The sequence below is a fragment of the Lepidochelys kempii genome, chromosome 11 (genome assembly GCF_965140285.1).
Source record: "Lepidochelys kempii isolate rLepKem1 chromosome 11, rLepKem1.hap1, whole genome shotgun sequence".
Lineage (NCBI taxonomy): Eukaryota > Metazoa > Chordata > Testudines > Cheloniidae > Lepidochelys > Lepidochelys kempii.
In genome coordinates, this window is record NC_136390.1 from 40,163,248 (window position 1) to 40,181,317 (window position 18,070).

Here is an 18,070-nt window from a genome sequence, read left to right on the forward strand (position 1 = left end):
CACTGCTTTTGAAGTTCCCCCATAAATAAAAATGTGTGTATTTAAAAATATACATAATGTCAATAGTAAAACTCCCATTAGTAGGGGCAGGAGTAGCCCCAAGTGCACGCCTTTTCTTTTCCTTTTCCCAGGATTTTGTTTAGGGAGGATGATCTTGGCTTGGGAATAGGAATCAAGAGATGTGAGTTCTAATTCTGCCACAACCTTCTCTTGTGACCTTCCTTAGCCAAGACACTAAGGGCCCAATTCTGAGAGGTGATGAGGATTCTCAACTCCTATTGATGTCCAGTGGGAATTGAGGACACTCATCACATTCAGGATCAAGCTCTTAATGCTGCTATGCTCCCATTTTCTCAACTATGTAATGGGGATAATAGCACCTACCTCACAGGAGTGTTGCAAGAATATATTAATGTTTGTAAATCACTTTGAAAAAGTAGAAGTAATGTGGTAAAGATGGTGGTTTAATAAGAACACAAGAATAGCCACACTGGGTCAGATCAATGATCCATCTAGCCCAGTATCCTGTCTTCTGACAGCAGGCAGTGCCAGACCCTTCAGAGGGAATGAACAGGCAATTATCAATTGATCCACATCATCTAATCCCAGCTTCTGGCAATCAGAAGCTAAAGGATACCCAGAGCTTGGGGCTGCATCCCTTGATTTTTTTTATTGGAAGTCTCCTTTTACTCACCAGTGTACCTATTTGCTAAATTAAGGGTCTTCCATATGAGCTGGATTGCTGCCTTATTATTTGTACCTTGATAGATTATTTATGTAGGCCACATAGGCACAACTCAATTAACTTGAAGGTGGTTGTGCACAGCCAGGTGCAGGATTGGAACCTAAATTGCTGGCTTGACTTCAATATTTCTAACTAACCCAGTTTTTCTGTAGAAACTGTAATTACCTCAAGTCACTAAAAAATACTCCAATCAACAAAAATAATTAAATCAACAAGATTACACAATCTTTGTGCTAGAATTTCTACAGTGAAATTAGGTTCACTGGCATATCAAGGGATAAAATAGAGGAAGAACAGGATAGCGGGGGAAATCTTTAAAGATGTGAAAAATATTCCTATTTTCTCTGCAGGGAGTGGGGAACAAAATAGTTTTAAAGGAGGAAAAGCAGTTTAGTGCTGTCTTTTCTACCTTTTATTATATTATATATTTATATAGTTTTAACTGCAAACAATTCTAAAATGCTTCACCAACCATATGGCAGGGATCATCTGTGACGGATTGGGTCACAGAGACCCCCTTGGGACTGCCACCTGACGTGCTGAGAGTACCTCTGCTCCCGTTTTTCCTGGCAGCTTGGGACTTCAGTACCCTGTCTTGTTGAACCAGACACGTTAGCCTGCTGCAAACACAGACCCAGGTCTGAACCACATCCCCCAAAAGCTGCAGGCTTAACTGAAAACAGTTTAAGAAGTGCTCCTGTCTCCAGCACCCAGATACCCAGGTCCCAATGGGATACAAACCCCAAATAAATCTGTTTTACTCTGTATAAAACTTATAAAGGGTAAACTCACAAATTGTCCACCCTCTATAACACTGATAAAGAGATAAGCACAGCTGTTTGCTCCCCCAGGAATTACTTACTTACTCTGAATTAATTTATAAGCAAAAAGTGATTTTATTAAATATAAAAAGTAGGATTTAAGTGGTTCCAAGTAATAACAGACAGAACAAAGTAAATTACCAAGCAAAATAAAACTAAAACATGCAAGTCTAAACCTAATACAGTAAGAAACTGATTACAGATGAAACCTCACCCTCAGAGATGTTCCAATAAGTTTCTTTCACAGACTAGACTCCTTTCTAGTCTGGGCCCAATCCTTTCCCCTGGTACAGTCCCTTGTTCCAGTTCAGGTGGTAGCTAGGGGATTTCTCATGACTGCCGCCCCCTTGGTTCCATTCCACCTCCTTATATATCTTTTGTACAAGGCAGGAATCCTTTGTCCCTCTCTGGGTTCCCACCCCTTCTTTTAGATGGAAAAGCACCAGGTTAAAGATGGATTCCAGTTCAGGTGACATGATCACATGTCACTGTAAGACTTCATTACCCACTTGCCAGCACACACTAGACAGGAAGACTTACAAGTAAACAGCCATTTACAACCAATTTAAAAGCGTTACCAAATTTCATATAAAATGAATATACTACTAAAAAAGTATACGCATCCTATATTATTACCTGCCACGCAGACACACTCTCTCTCTCTCTCTCTCCTTTTTTAAATTCTGTCTCAGGCGAACAACTCAGTAACTGTAACCGCTTCTGGCCGAGTGGTGAAAAAGCGTTTTAACGTGCTGGATGATGACCCAGAACAAGAGGTAACTGTGATACAGTGAGCTAAAAAGGACTAAAAGATTGGCCAAGGAGTTGAGACATCAAGAGATATCTCTCCTTACAAGTGCAGTCGCTGGATCTTTTAGCTATATTAAGCTCTACATTCATTCTTTATCACCACACTTCTGCTGCCTTCATTCCCCTCCCTTTGCTTTCTTCTCATCTTTATCTCTTTCTTCTTCTTTGTTGCTACTGGTGCCTGAAAGAGTCTTCCTCATGTAAGGACTGATCCTACTCCCATTGAAATCAATGGCAAAACACTTAGTGACTTAAGTGGTATGAGATCAAATCCTTAATGTGAAAAATGACAACCATTCAGATCACGCCTTAAAACATTTCTACTGACACTTTTCAGCAGTAAATACAAAGAAACAAAATTTTAAATTATATTTTTGCTTTGAGACTGGATCGTCTGATCCCCAGACTCTGGTGTGTTGTGTCTGAACTACATTGTCTCCCCACTTTACTGTAGTATGTGAACTCAAGCCAGGGACCGGACCATCTCTTCCTCTGCTCTGTACAACACCGAGCACACACTGATACATTATTGACTGTGAACAAAAATACTCTGTCACTTGTCACTCATGAAATTTTTCTTTGTTTTCAATAAAATTGAACAGTTTAAAAAACAGTGGATGGTGATGGGAACTCCTGTGACATCACAATTCAGGTGTAAGCTGCAATGTGGCTATATAGAATCATAGGACTAGAAGGGACCCCAGGAGGTCATCCTATCCAGTCCCCTTCACTCATGACAGGACTAAATATAATCTAGATCATCCCTGACTGGTGTTTGTCTAACCTGCTCTTAAAAATTTCCAGTGATGGAGATTCCACAACCTCCCTAGGCAATTTATTCCAGTGGTTAACTGGAATATGATAAGTGTGCTAGAACGCTACAGAGCAGGTCTGATCCAGATCCTCAGATTAACCATGATGTATCCTTCCTGCTTGCTGATTTCTTTCCAGTTTTATTTCTTCTGTGTTTCATTTACTCAGTCTTTGCATTTTGTTTCAACTTGGACAAGAAACTAGTATGGGAATTACTAGTTCACTAGGCTGGAGCTTGTTTCCCGCACCCCCTGCTCATAGTCTTGAAGTGCAGAAAAAGAGGTGAAAATCTTCACATAGTCTTCTTTTTCATTTTGTTTGTTTGTATTCATTTTATTTTACCCTGGATATAAATACATTATAGTCTTGAAGACTAGAAGAATGTTCAGGCCTGCTGTGACTTTGCCACTCCTAAGTAATGCAGCCATTAAAAACAGGGAGGGTGGGGGAGCGGCGGAAGGGAGAGTGAGACTAGTGGTTGAATCCCCCAGGATTCAATGTAAGACTTTTTGCTAGATCATTCTAGCTAAAGTGCTTCAGCTAAACCTCCCTTCTTCCTAGTCTTCTCTTCCCAACCCCACAAAGGTAAGTAAGGAATGAGCCAGAAGACTTTCTCCAGTTATCTGAACAGCGCTTTTCTAAAATACGACTGTTATATCCACAGTTAAAGACAGGACCCTATATGCTATTAGTTAGATAACATGGGTTATCAGATGAATAACATTTGGATAGTTTAGGCTACACTGTTATGAAAAGAGGTCTGAAGCATCTAACTGGCCAATTAAAGTTCTGAGTGTTTAGGTACCCATGTAACTGCATAGTTCACCACTCTTTGGTCAGGTTAGCCTACCTTAAATTTTGATGCCAATAGATCCTGACTAGAGGAGTTATTCAACCATCTTGGTAAATTGCAGGGAAATTATTTAAGGTGTTTTTTTTAATTGAATATTTTCAAAGTAAAAACACTACATTGCTAAGGTCTTCATGTAGTGTTTGAAAAACATTTTTTTAGCTCTCAGCTAGGACTCAGCTGATATTCACACTGAAATGAGAATTCTAATGCCTCAATTTCTGGCAACCATTTCCACTCTTGTTGCCATGGAAATGGATACCAGCTCAGTGAAAACAGGGTATGTTTTTACATAGCCCTTAAAGCTTGGAGTTAATGTATATTCATTTATAATCAACAGAATAACAATTACAAAGAAGACACTTCAGTAGTCAGAACTCCACAGATTTTGTTCCTGGTATTGAGCTTTATGCTCTGAACTATGTGGAAAATACATTTCCTTGGATGTAGACAGGAGAAGAGCAAAAGAGTCATTTAGCGTATGTCTCCGCGGCAACCAGGAGCCAGCCTCCCAGCCTGGTCTGCAGACTTGCAGTAGCACTCCAAAAATAGCGGTGTAGACCATGCTTACTCACATGTGTTGATAACAGCTTGTCTAAACCCGTCCTTCCCCCATCATAAACTGGAGCTGCTGACTGTGTATGGATGTAGAGGTATGTAACTTTAAAGAGAGGATACAGGAGTTTTTGTGATTTATATTACCCTCGTAAATTTCTCAAATCTCACGGCCTAGATGTTGACAACAGGTTTAAGTCATACTGCTGCTAATGTGTATAAGCAAAGGGCACTGAAGTGAAGTGATGCCTTACTTCCTCTCCCTCTTGTTGTTTACAGTATTCTGTTTTACATTTCCTATATGGTGTATGTAAAACCCTTACACTCATGCACTGAGACAGTACAGGACCTTATTTTCTCTTCTCCCCCTCATACGGGGGCTCTGCTGAAATGCACTGAATAGTTTGTGGTTGGAAAGATGCCTATAGCTTACTATCTGGATGGCAAAGATTTTCCTGATGAATGATAGCAGATCTGTGAACTGGGATACCTTCCATTTCTTTCCTTTCCCCTTCTGAAAAAAAATATGTAAAGTTTTTTTTAAAATAACTGTAAAAGTCTATTTATTAACTGGTCAATTTGAGATTTTGTTTTTTCATAAGACTTTCAAAATTGTGGACTATGAAGATGAGCTGGATTTGTTATCTGTTGTGGCAGTTACTCAGATAGGAGCTGATGGGAAAGCTCACCTTGACTTTCACTGTAATGAACATGGGATTCTACTTAAGAGTATTCCTTTAGTGGAGTCTTGGGATGTGGTGAGTATAATCCACTGAATTCAGTTTACATTAACATTCCCCTGTATCCACTTGACACACTGCTTTGCATCCAAGTAACTGTTCTGTTCAAATTTTTGAGTCAGATGTACAATACAACTCCCACTGGCAATTCCCATGTATAGTATCTGTGGCAAAAATTACTTTATTGAATTTCCAAGTATTCTGTGATACAGTAGTTCATTTATCTGAAAATCCCCATAATCTTAAATCAGGATTTCCCTCAATGTGCATCAGTTGCATTGAAAAATGTATCTTTTGACAGTTATAAAATGCTTATCAATCTAAGCCTTGATCCCACAAACACTTGTATGTGTGCTTAACTTTATAACCTTTGAGCAGTCCGACAGATGGCAGTGGAACTTCTAATGTGCACAAAATTAAGTATGGGCCTAACTGTATGGGAATTTAGGTATTTAGACACCTAACTGCTATTTATTTTAATGGGAGTTGGGTTCCTAAATACCTTTGAAGATGTGGACCATGGTTTCTAAACACTGTCCTTGCTTTATCTGAAAGACCAATTATCCATATATGCTTGTGTTATGTGTACTAGGAAAATGAACAGTGTTCTGCTGTAATTTTTTAATCAGTTCTAGGGAAGTCTTATTTACATGGTACTTACACCAGCCTCTGGGAAATGAAGCGGTCATTCAAAATTATTTTCTCATTGCAGACTTACAATCACGAAGTTTACTTTGACAGAGACATTGTGTTACATATAGAACAAAAGCCTAACAGGATCTTCATCTGTTATCTTTACCAAATGTTCTGTGATAGTGCAGAGGAAGATGAACATTCAAGCCTTGAAAAAGCGGAGAAAGGTTTCTGTAAAAAAAGGGGAGAGAATTTTTGAACGTTTTTAAGAGAGAAAGACCTTCTGCATAGGCTTCACTGTACACAATATCCACAGACTTTGTCTCTTTGGACTAGTCAAATATTATGTTTCAACCACTGTGTGTTAAAATGTATATTTTCAGCTTAAATATTTGTATTGTCAGGGTTTTTTAATTTCTCTTTTGCATATGAAGATAGTCATTGTATATATTTTCATAGACCAGAATTTAACTTCATTTATTTGCCTTTTACTTTTGCTATTGATTATGGCTACTGATTATGATATTGTAACACAAATAATGATCATATTTATTGCCCTTGTCCACCAACCAACCTGATTTAAATACTGGGTATCAGGCATAAGGACTTGAACTTACTGACATCCATACTTTTACTTATGCTTAGATCTTCTCTTGCAACTTTCTTTTAATTAGTCTATATTGTAGTAAATAAAAATTTTAGGATAAAATTATATATAGAATCAAAATGGCAGAGTTGTCATCAAGCTATTTAGACATGAGGGAACCATGACCTGCTGTGAATCCTACTTGACAGTGTAAAAACACTTAAGGGTTTTTTTTTAAATGACGTGTCTAGTAATTAACCTAACCTACTTATCCTTCCTTCCTTCCCTCTTTGTGAAACCCACCAATTTGATGATCTCTTCCTATGTCACAGTCCAGAAATTTTTAAATCTGAGCCAGAGGCGTCAAACACCAAGCCTCTTTGATGCACTGCTGTATCCCGTGTGGCATATTGAGATTATGCAGAATGTAAGCATTCCTTTCTAAAAAACAGCAAGTGTCTCGGCCTCATGACTGCAACAAAAGCTTTCCAAATATGAGCCACAAACACCCTAAAATAGTGGCTCTGGGAGAAGTGAACTCCCCTCCCCTAAGTCATCTCTCAGGAGTGTTAATTCTCAATCCTGATAATTATACGTCAGATTAAGCATTATCTATTTTATTGATGATCATTTTAGCAGATGGAATGAGGAAGGGCTTGAGCATACAGCAAGTGGCAGTGGATACTGTGAGTTTCTATCAGGAATGAAATGCAGATGGTGGAAGAAAAGAAGAGAGACAAAGAGGGAGGAATAAAAGAGAGAGGAGAATGGGGAAGGATGGGAAACAGAGAAATAGCAGTGGTCATAAAAAACTGAGCTTATTTTTCCCTCTGATACTAAATGTTACAATAAGACACAACCAATAATAACTAAGGTTAAGATTTTGTCACAGTTATTTTCAGTAAAAGCCACGAACAGGTCACGGGCAATAAACAAAAAATTTTGGAAGCCTGTGACCTGTCTGCGACTTACTAAAAATAATGGGGGGGAAGGAGGGAGGGATTGACAGCTCCAGTCCCACCTGCCCCCTAATGGCAGACAGCTCCGGGGCCGCTGCCACCACTGGCAGCTGATAGCTAAGGAGTCCCCAGCAGTTCTGGCCCTGCTGCAGTGGGGCTGAAGCTAAAGCGGAAAATGTCACAGAGGTCTCTGAAAGTGATGGAATCCATGAGCTCCATGACAAAATCTTATCCTTAATAATGACTAAACATAAGGGTCTTATTTAACATAAGGGCTTGAAGTGGTTTCCATTATATTCAGGGTTTACAGTTTCGTTTAATGGCTCTCAGCACCCCCACTATAAAAATTGTTCCAAGCACCCCAACCATAATTTTATCCTTGATCTTTCTATAAGCCTCCCCCTGCCATCAGTGGGAGATCCCCTGTGGACAGTATATAGTCCTGATGTATTCCCTGCACCATACATCATAATTAACAATGTAATTCTGCCTTATTACATGGCATTAGTTTGATACCCTTAATCTAAAATGGTTTAAAAGTACTACTTTATTATAATCACTTAGTTTGGGGTCAAATTATCAGTTATCAACTGCGCTCTCACCACCAAGTTGTGATGTGGAAACATTCTGAGCAGTAATAAGGAAAAAACATTCGCCCTACAGTTTCAGGGCTTTGAGCCAGCCAGTCCAGTGTCCTGCCTAGTCAGTGGACAGTATCTGGTGCTATATAGGACAGATGGGATGGATAGGGTGAAGCATAAAGTGCTTATCTAGAGCCCAATCCTTAACCAGGCAGCTTTTTGTGCTGTAATTATATAACTGAACAAAAGCCAGATACTTTCAACAATTATCTCTAACTCAGTACCCATTCTTCCCTTTGCTAAGATTCTGCCTTCTCAGTCACAATGAAGACAACCCCAAACCACCTTCTTATTCAAAAAAGTGTTCTCATAGCCCTGTTTTTATATCAGCAAAAGAAATTTTTACAAAGACACTGGAAAACAGAATTGGCATCAACACTTACCATGGACAAAATTACTCTCAAGCAGAGAGGCAACCTGGGCCTTTCCAATCCCAAGAAGTGCTTCTGTATATTATTGGTTCCAAACAATTCAACCCAATAATTCTTCATCTGATAACCTTCACACTTCCTTTCACCTCTCACTTTTTTCTAATCATCTTCCCTTAGAATGCCTGGCCTATCCACTTCTCTACAAACCCTACATACTTCAAGCTCCTCCATTCTTTTCTTGTCCTCCCACCTCTTCTTTCTGTTAACCAATTTCATGTCTAGAACATATATACTTTGGGGAGAAATGCCACGCACTTGGTTTTAATAATACTCTTTATTCCCATTTCTACATCATTATTTTGGATGCACAAACAATATGTTTGTATTGATACTATCTAGTATTGGAATCCATATGTCACCTTTTTAATTCAATTTTAAAGAGTCATTTGTTAGGGACATTAATGTTGTATATAAAAACAGAAGATTTAAGCAATATGAATCTGAACCCAACAAATATTTAAAAATTCAAAATACAACTGCACCCTGCACCCCAAACCTGCACCCCAAACTGCACCCCAAACCTAGGCTGTTTTGGTGGATATTTTGTACTTTATTATCCAATATAAAACTGGTCCAGAAAGACCGTGCTTATGTTACATGTAGAAGAAGTTCAGGGTCTTTTGAATGTGAAAGTAGTTGAGACCACCTACAGATCCAGGATAAGGACCGTGGTTGACAAATCCACTACTTGGGCACAGTGGAACCGCCAACCACAAGGACAAAGCTCCTCTGCAGGAAACAGGTCTTTCCTCAGGGTCTGATCCATGCTGTGGAACGAATTCCCACAGGATGTAAGGACCACCATAAACCTCAGCACCTTGCACTCCACGTGCAAGGCACACTTCAACTTGTCTTCTCTAATATAAACACACAGCATCTTGTAGATATTTTAAACAAAATCTACCAAAACAAAAACACTACACCGCACACACAATTCTTTCCTGAGGAGAGGATAAGAGGATGAACCACATGTGACAGATGTTTGTTACATCATTTAATGCACTACTTGAAGGTGCTCAGATACTACAGTGATGAATGCAGTATAAGAACCTTTATAGAATAGAATTTTAATCAATAATAACTGGGCTCTATTCTGAAATTGTAGCAGTATCAATATAGACAGAGCAATCCTGCAAGATGCTAAACTATCTCAGTGGAAGCCAATGGGAAGTAATAAGAGTCATTAGTGAGACCGGGAAAAATGTCACGTGGACTGAAGGAAAGAAAAACTAAAAAGATATTTTGTAGGCAGTAGACCAATCTCCAGGTACCCAGAAGACTTGCGTCTCTGACCATGGCAATTAAGAGTTACACAAGGAGGATTTAAAAACCCCAAAATGTAAGTCTCTTCCCCCTTATTGGTTTTAGAGTTGATTAGCAATGGACTATTTCATCATCAGAAGGGCACACTACACATTGCATTACTGCCCCATGCAACCTTGAACAACTAGATTTGGCAGGAAGCAATAAAGGCAGAGACACACAGGAACTTCCTCAAAGTGCCAGTTGGGCAGAGCTGGTATTGAATCTGTCTCCCTGGCAATCTTATGGCAGATCTGCAGAGTTGCTACTGTTATCTAAAAAAACCCCACTCAACCTTTTCTTGACACTTTTTTTCACTTTTTGTTTTCCAAAGTGGTGTTTTGTAATCAGTACTTGAGTGGTCAAAGCACTTCTTCCCTGAATGAGAAATTTCTATTTCCAATTTTAAAGTCTTCATCAGCCTATTATACATTGTACAGTGGAGTCAGCTATTGATCTGAAGATCTGTTGAAGTGTGCATGGGTTTGTGACACTTTCCAAAGACTGATTTTTTTTAAAGCCATTGCAGGCTTGTAATATCCTACTAAATCAGTTGTCTTGTTATGCAGATGAAATCTTCTGAAATGTGGGAAGAAACTCAGTTTTCTAAATTGTTAGATGTGTGTGATGAAAATGATGCATCACTGGACTCATTCTATGAAAGGCTTCATTTTAAGTTAGGATCCATGGACCAATGCTATAAAATTAGGGCCATACACCACTCTCAGTCCACTGCAAGTTTCACCAGTTAGGCTCTGTTCACATAGTATAGCTTTTCTTCAAGTGAAGAGAGAATTATCATTCACTATCAGATCAAAAAGAGGACCTCAAATACATTTCACTCCCATCTTCAATTAGCACCAAAACATGTACAACAGTAATGATTCAAATTTCTACTCTTCCCAAATAGCCCCCATCTGTCTCAGAATCTCAGACTTGCTTTGCATGAGTACTGTGTGTACAGGGACAGGAACTATTGTCCATTAACAACAAGTAAGCAGAACATTTGCACTTCTGTTTATCAATTTGGATCAATTTATCATTTCAAAAACATTATTGTGATCTAACAGCATCCGAATGCCAAAGGGCTCACTGGTATCTGGTAGTGAGTTTCAGCTGGCCTGATCAGTTGAATGTACGCCAATTCACAGATGTGATAACCTGTATGTAAAAGGTGGCATATAAGATACCAATAGAGCGCTAATAACATACTGATCATTAATATTATTGTGTGGTGTACAGAGGACAAATTCAAAATTTCAAACATATTGAAAGTTATGTTATTAAAGTCTGTCTGCTGACAGACAAAGGAAGGTGGTTTTGTGACCTTGAAGATATTTCCAGAGAAAATGGGCCTGCAATTTACATAGAAGATAAAACAGGACCATCAAGACAGCAGGGGAGAATGCTGCAGGAAACATCAATTTGCAATTTAGCAAACACCAGTGGGTAAGAAACCAGCAAGGAACTTTCACCACCAGACTCTATGTTGCCTTCCTAACACCTTGAATGAAGTTTAGGTTAGGGGGGTAACCTTCAGAAGAATCTATTTCAAAGGTTCACTCGACCATAAAGGAAAGGGACAAAGAACCCCAAGTTTTAGTTCATCTAAGAAAACAAAGGAACTGAGCACTTAGGACTTTGTAGGAGATACTGACCAGAGGGGTTAGTCAGCCATCTTGCTGGAAGGTAGTAAGATGAGAATCATCCCTTGAACCAAGACTAGTTTTGTTACTTCTTAAAGACTGACTTGTTTTTCCACTTTTATTTGCTTGTATCCGTTTCCAACTCTATCCTTTATACTTGAACTCACTTAAAATCTCTCTCTTCGTTAATAAACTTGTTTTACTTTTAATAAACCAATCCAGTGCTGTGTATGATTTAAAGTGAATGTTTACTCCAGTTAATGTGGCAAGCTGCTGGGTGTTCCATCTTTAAATGAACTAACAAATATCGCTGTGAAGGATCAAGAGAGAGCTGGACATTGCACAGCAGATGGTTCTGGAAAATTCTGGAACTGAGAGCTGTTGGGGTCATCTCACCTGGTGCAGCCAGAGCTAGTGTATGTCAGAGTGTGATTGGGGTGCAACAAGCAGGCTGCTGGAATCAGAGTTGCCGAGTGACAGCTGCATAAAACACAGACACTCACTGCATGCTTATACGCTGGTTGGGAGCATCCAGACAGGGAACGACAACAGCAAAGCATTTTAAGGCATTCAGAGTTACAGGGCAAGTAGTGACACAAACCCCCACTAGTATGGATTGCACCCCAGAATGAGACATTCATCCATTACTGTTTTATTAAAACATGTTCTGCCATAAAATTTGCCTTCATATAACTTCGCTTTAGTACATACGATAGAATGATGTCAAACCAGACTAAAACAAGGCAGACTCGTTCAGAGTATATGACAGAAGCACAGATACATGGAGAGTACTCTTCTTTTCCTCTTCCTCTCCCCTTCCCTCAGTGTTCACCTGAGCAACAGCCTGGCACAGAGCAGCCCTTATTATGCTCACCTGCACTACATGACCAGCAGTAGTAGTCATGCAGCTCCCAGCTCACATGTGGCCTGCGAAAATGAGCACTGTCAGGCCACAACAACCCTGTGTGTTCATGTAAAGCTCTGTCTCCTAGTCACACATTAGGGAATATACACAGAAAGTAGCAATGGTTGCAGTGATGTACTTTGGGTCAATGTCATTTTGCTTCAATAGGCATTTCTACTGCCCTTTCAGTATTCCAAAAGCACACTCGACCACCAGTTCAACGTGACAAAGGCAGTCGTCAAATTACCATTTGTTAATATCCCCATAATTTTCCTCAGAGTAACAAAGGGAGTGCAAGGTCCTTGTTAATCACAGCTGGCACAGCAGCAGCGCTGATATCTCTGGTGTGAAATGAAAAGGTATTCTTGCATATCCCTTCCTGTACAAGCTTGAATTATTAAATATAATATTCTAGCATGATGAACCTTGCCAAACCATCCAGTGTTTGCATCCATGAAACGCCCTCTGTAGTCCACCACAGCTTGCCTGATCAATGAGTGGTATGTAGAATTCTATGTCATGGTTCCCTCCCCACTCTGAACTCTGGGGTAAAGGTGTGGGGACCCGCATGAACGACCCCCTAAGATTATTTCTACCAGCTTAGGGTAAAAATTCCCCAAGGCACAAATACCTTTTGTTCTTGGACGGTATGCTGCCACCACCAAGTGATTTAAACAAACATTCAGGGAGGGCCACTTGGAGCCCTATCTCCCCCAAAATATCCCCCCAAGCCCTTATACCCCTTTCCTGGGGAGGCTTGAGAATAGTATCCTAACCAACTGGTTACAAAGTGAGCACAGATAAACACCCACTGGGTTTTAGGACACTGAAAATCAATCAGGTTCTTAAAAGAAGAATTTTATTTAAAGAAAAGGTAAAAGAATCACCTCTGTAAAATCAGGATGGAAGATAACTTTACAGGGTAACAAAAGATTCACAAACACAGAAGAACTCCCTCTAGGCTTAGTTCAAAGTTACAAAAAACAGGAATAAACCTTCTAGCAGAGGGAAAATTCACAAGCTAAAACAAAAATAATCTAACACGCCTTACCTGGCTTTACTTACTATTTTTGTAATATTAGAGACTGGTTCAGGATTGGTTTATAGGAGAAGGAGTTTTCTGACCTGATACTTCTCTGCTTCCCAAGAGAACACACACACACACACACACACACACACACACACACACACACACAAAGCCTCCCCCTCCCCAGATTTGAAAGTATCTTCTTTCCCCATTGGTCCTTTTGGTCAGGTGCCAACCAGGTTATTTGAGCTTCTTAACCCCTTACAGGTAAGAAGGAATTCTAGGCTACCCTTAGCTGTATGGTTATGACATGCCCTCTGTAGCCCACCACAGCTTGCCTGATCAATGAGTGGTAAGACTTTCAGTTGTAGAATTCTGAATCTGATTAGGGTAACAAAGAATTGGAAAATGAGTTCCCTGAATGATTCCAGTACAGTCTGGAAAGCTTCAGCATTGTTCAAAGTCATCCATTATTTCAGGATCACTCGTAACCTTGATCACACAAGTCTACAGCATTTACTTCATTGCACTCCACTCCTATGTGGTCTTCTACATGCCAAGGAGCCTTAGTATGTGTTGGTGCTCGTTCCCAGATGCCTAAGACACCTCTCTTGTCACCAGGGGCAACAGCTGTCAAATGCATAATTTTATAGTGTAAGCTAAGCCTTTGTAAGGAATGTCAACCACAGCTGTCTCAGCTAGTCACTGTCAGTCCAGGAGTCACAACATTGTCCCACCAGTGGCTAGAGCCTGATCTGGCTCAAAGTCAGCACTCCTCACAATTCAGTTCAGCATGTAGATGAACCCAATTCTATACATATCTCCTTGTCTTCTTTTCAGGTACCACCTCAGAATGTTCTGGATATTGTTACCATTTCTGCTCTGCTCTTCCTCCAGTATGTCACGCATCAAAATTCAGAAGCTGGAGGATGCAATTATCAGTGACAAAAAGGTCTCTGATACCAAGGTCTCTGTGACTCCCTTGGAAGAAGATCATGGGCTTTATGTAAGAAATCATATAATCCTAGGTAGAAAGAAGGAGTGTTGCTGAATTACACATAGGCCATGGGACTGGCAGCAGCTGATAGGGCATTATGAGAGATATGCCCAGAAAGTCCTAGCATGAACTGCTAAAAAGAGGCGGAGAGCTGGGTGTGGACATAAAAATACAGTTGTGATGGAAGAAATCATTCTATTTTCACACACCAACTGTGTATCTTACAACACAACTGGTTAAGGTGACCAACCCCATAACTGTTAACATACTCACAATCCTAGCTGTAGTCTGGGTGAGATCCACTGGAGGATTAGAGCCTATCAATATTTATAGTCCCCAGTCCACCAATGGAATCTGATTGCATGGGCTTCTGCACCTGTGCAGAACCCCAGTTAAATCCAATAACAAATTTCCATTTTAAAGAAAAAAAAATAGCCTTTATGATTGCAAAAATAATCTTATATGTGAACCAAATGTAAATGGCTAAAGTCCTGTGTATGGACAGCTGCAATTCATTTCAGGTTAGATTCTGAAACACAATATACAGCCACAAGAGGAAGGTGACATGTATTGAGCCACTGTCATTGAGCCCAGTTTTGGTCTGCATTCAGTCCTGATCTATTTTCATTTCCAACAGATTCAATATAAAAAGCACTAAAGCACTTCTTTGGTTGCTGCTGTTGGTGAGGCCAAATTGCTGTGCCATCTCAAACTAAAGTGAAGTCTGAATAGATATATGAAATCAGGTCACATCTGGCCTGTGGGCCAGAAGTTTGATACCCATCTACCAACGTGTGACTGTGGAGCATTTACCTTTCTCTGGTTATAACCAGTGTGAAATAGATACTTGGAAATCACCTATATTAACTGAATTATTTAATATGCTAAACAGTAAGAAATGAGTAAAGTGGAAAAATTCCGAGGATTTCCATATGGTTCCAATTGCAAGAAAAAAAACATTTGATATCCACATGCTCAGCATAATTGTCTCTTTCAACATCAAAGTGTGGCACTGGCACAAGGAAGAAGGAAGGAAATACCTTTGAAAATTGTGTGTAGCTTTCCAATGCATTTGAAATAAAGTGGAATATTTTATTATTTTTTCAGTGTTGCTCATTTGAAACTAAAATCTGCATTTTCTTTCCAGGCAGCAGTTCAATGGTTTAACATCAGGAAAGCTGCGGTTTTAGCCCAACAACAACTGTCTGGATTTACAAAGAGTGAAATGCTAAGCATCCTTAATTGCTACTGATTTCAGTGTGAGCTGTGGGTTCTCAGCATCTCACAGGACCAGGCCCTAACTTCTGTCATTCTATGAGATTTTCAAATAAAATTCAGACCTTCAAGGATTAGAACAAGGATTGATGTGCAGCCACGTTGACAGAGAAGTCTGCACTGCCACTCTTGGTGCTATATGGATAAATATGTGACTTTCACAAGCTCTACATTAATGACATTTGTTTTTAAAGTCAACTTTAATATAATATTCAAGATCATTAAAACATATATCACAAGAATAAAACTGACAGGGTATTTATTACTCACTCACTCTCAACCTTGCAGTACTATGACACACAAATAGTGTACAGCCACCCTTTCGACTGTATTGTTAATCCACCCTTTCTACCTTTGTCCTTTCTATTAACAGCCTCTTTCTTTGTTCATAAGTAAAATGCTGCTTTTGTGACTTTAATTTATCTGTAATACGCTCCCATTACAAACAAAATAGTGCCATATTCATGGCTGCAATATCTTCAGAGAGTTAGTTATCTTGGCTGCTTGAGCTGAATCCTTTTTTTCCTATATCCATTAGCTTAAGAGGCCCAGAGAAATTACATTTTTGATTCAATATATTAACTATCTTATTATTAAATCTATGTGCTTGTTTTCCTTTTGAGAAAATCTCCATATATCATCCTAAATTCCTTGGACCTCTTTTTACCTGCAAACTGTGTCACTGTCTTTGGTACAACTAGCCATATCCTTTTTTCTCTACAGTCTGCATGCTGCTATTATCTGCAGTGGTTGAAGAGTGTATGCCAAAATAGACTTAGAGAACAATTTTCAAAAGCGTCTAAGTGACTTAGTAGTCTAAATCCAGCGCAAGAAAGTCAACACTGAGGCTTTGAAATTATTTCTCTTATCCATATTAATTTGTATTCCAAATACTTTTAAAATATAGTCTTATAAAGAATTATACCCTAGTATTTACTTATGAATATTGAAAAGGTTAAACAGCAATAAAACAGAATGTGCAGGTATTTAAAAATGGAAACTTTTTTGTCATTATATTTCACCTTCAAATTCATCCAGACATGGCCACTTGAAGCTCCCCAACTCCTGGTTTTATCATATACCCAATCGTGATTTTAGCAAATATTTCTATTTAATTGAAGTCACAGAATAATGTCCCACGTAGCCATCAGGAGGGCCCAACAGAATATGGCTACCAACCTTTTGATACGCGTTATTTAAAGAGAAGAAATCTTTTGGAACAGTAAAATTTATTGCTTTGCACAATAAGGAAACAAGCACTTGGCTGCAACCCCTCCCCCTCACCCAAAAAACCCACGACCATTATACATTCTTCCAGCACAACAAATGGGGGTAGTGAAGCAGTCAAAAGAACTGAGCTTCTTGGTACAGCTTTTGCATAGACATCATAGTTACCAACATGTGAAAATGTTTGTCAGCAACAACTCACCTCATAGGCTGAGGGTACCAAATCAACTGGGGATCCTGTACATACTCTGGTGAATTTTAGGCCATTTTCTTCTTAGTAGGGAGAAATGAAAAAAGCAACTGGTAGGAGGACCCTAAAGTTCACCAGAATTATCCTTCCACCAGGCCCCTGGCTTACTTGTGGAGTTTTCTCTTGAGAAAAATATTGCTCATCAGCTGCCCCCCAACTGACCTTTTCTCTTCATCTGTCTGATTGCAGGCTCACCAGGCAGTCCGCGGCGTGGGTTGCCTCTCATCCTCATCAGGAACAGTGAGGGGGCAGATGGGAAGTGGCTATAACCAGAGGCAGTCAGTAGAGGTAACAAAACTCCAGCTACCGGCATGTCTACTTCCACTGTGTTCACATGTACATAAATACATACATACCCTACTCACAAACACATAGTTACCAAGCTTTGTGCAGTTCCATGTGTGAAATGTATGCAATTTTTTGTCTAATTTGCATGTCTGCAAATAAACTTCGGCTTACAGTCAACAAACCTTGCTCCAAGCAACGGTGGAGGTTGGGCAAGAAGCTGCACCAAACTCATCTGCTATGGTTGGAATAGGTGGGGGCTGGAAAGTGTCTGCAATGTTCAGGTACCTGAGATGGGTGGTGGAGGGTACCTAGGGGGTAGTTGGCTGCTGAGTGGAGTGGGAGACTTGGGGACTGGGTGTGGGGCAAGAACTGCATAGCTGCCAACTTTTGTGCAGGATACATTTATAGAAGACCATAAACTTCAGCTGAATGTCAACACACCCTGCCCCAGGCAGTAGAAGGGGTTGGACATGGAGCTGCACACACCTTGGCATGTGTGGCTGGCCGGTGGATGGATGCTGATGTGCGTGCGGGGAGCAGGCGGGTGCTGCATGAGGGCTGTAAAGGAGC

General features: G+C 39.8%; 1 protein-coding gene across 4 annotated transcripts in view; it reads left to right on the forward strand.

The window, feature by feature from the left end:
- DCAF17 (DDB1 and CUL4 associated factor 17) overlaps window positions 1-6,676 on the forward strand; it is a 38,728-nt gene extending 32,052 nt beyond the window's left edge. For 3 of the 4 annotated variants that reach the window (XM_073305815.2, XM_073305813.2, XM_073305814.2), the window contains 3 exons: window positions 2,259-2,342; window positions 5,197-5,352; window positions 6,047-6,676. In XM_073305815.2, the coding sequence (XP_073161916.1) occupies window positions 2,259-2,342; window positions 5,197-5,352; window positions 6,047-6,226 (420 nt within the window). In that variant the 3' untranslated portion in view covers window positions 6,227-6,676. Of the gene's footprint in view, window positions 1-2,258; window positions 4,693-5,196; window positions 5,353-6,046 lie in introns of those variants that run through there. The other variant, XR_012154288.2, reaches the window with a different exon arrangement.
- The last annotated feature ends 11,394 nt before the right edge of the window (window positions 6,677-18,070 follow it).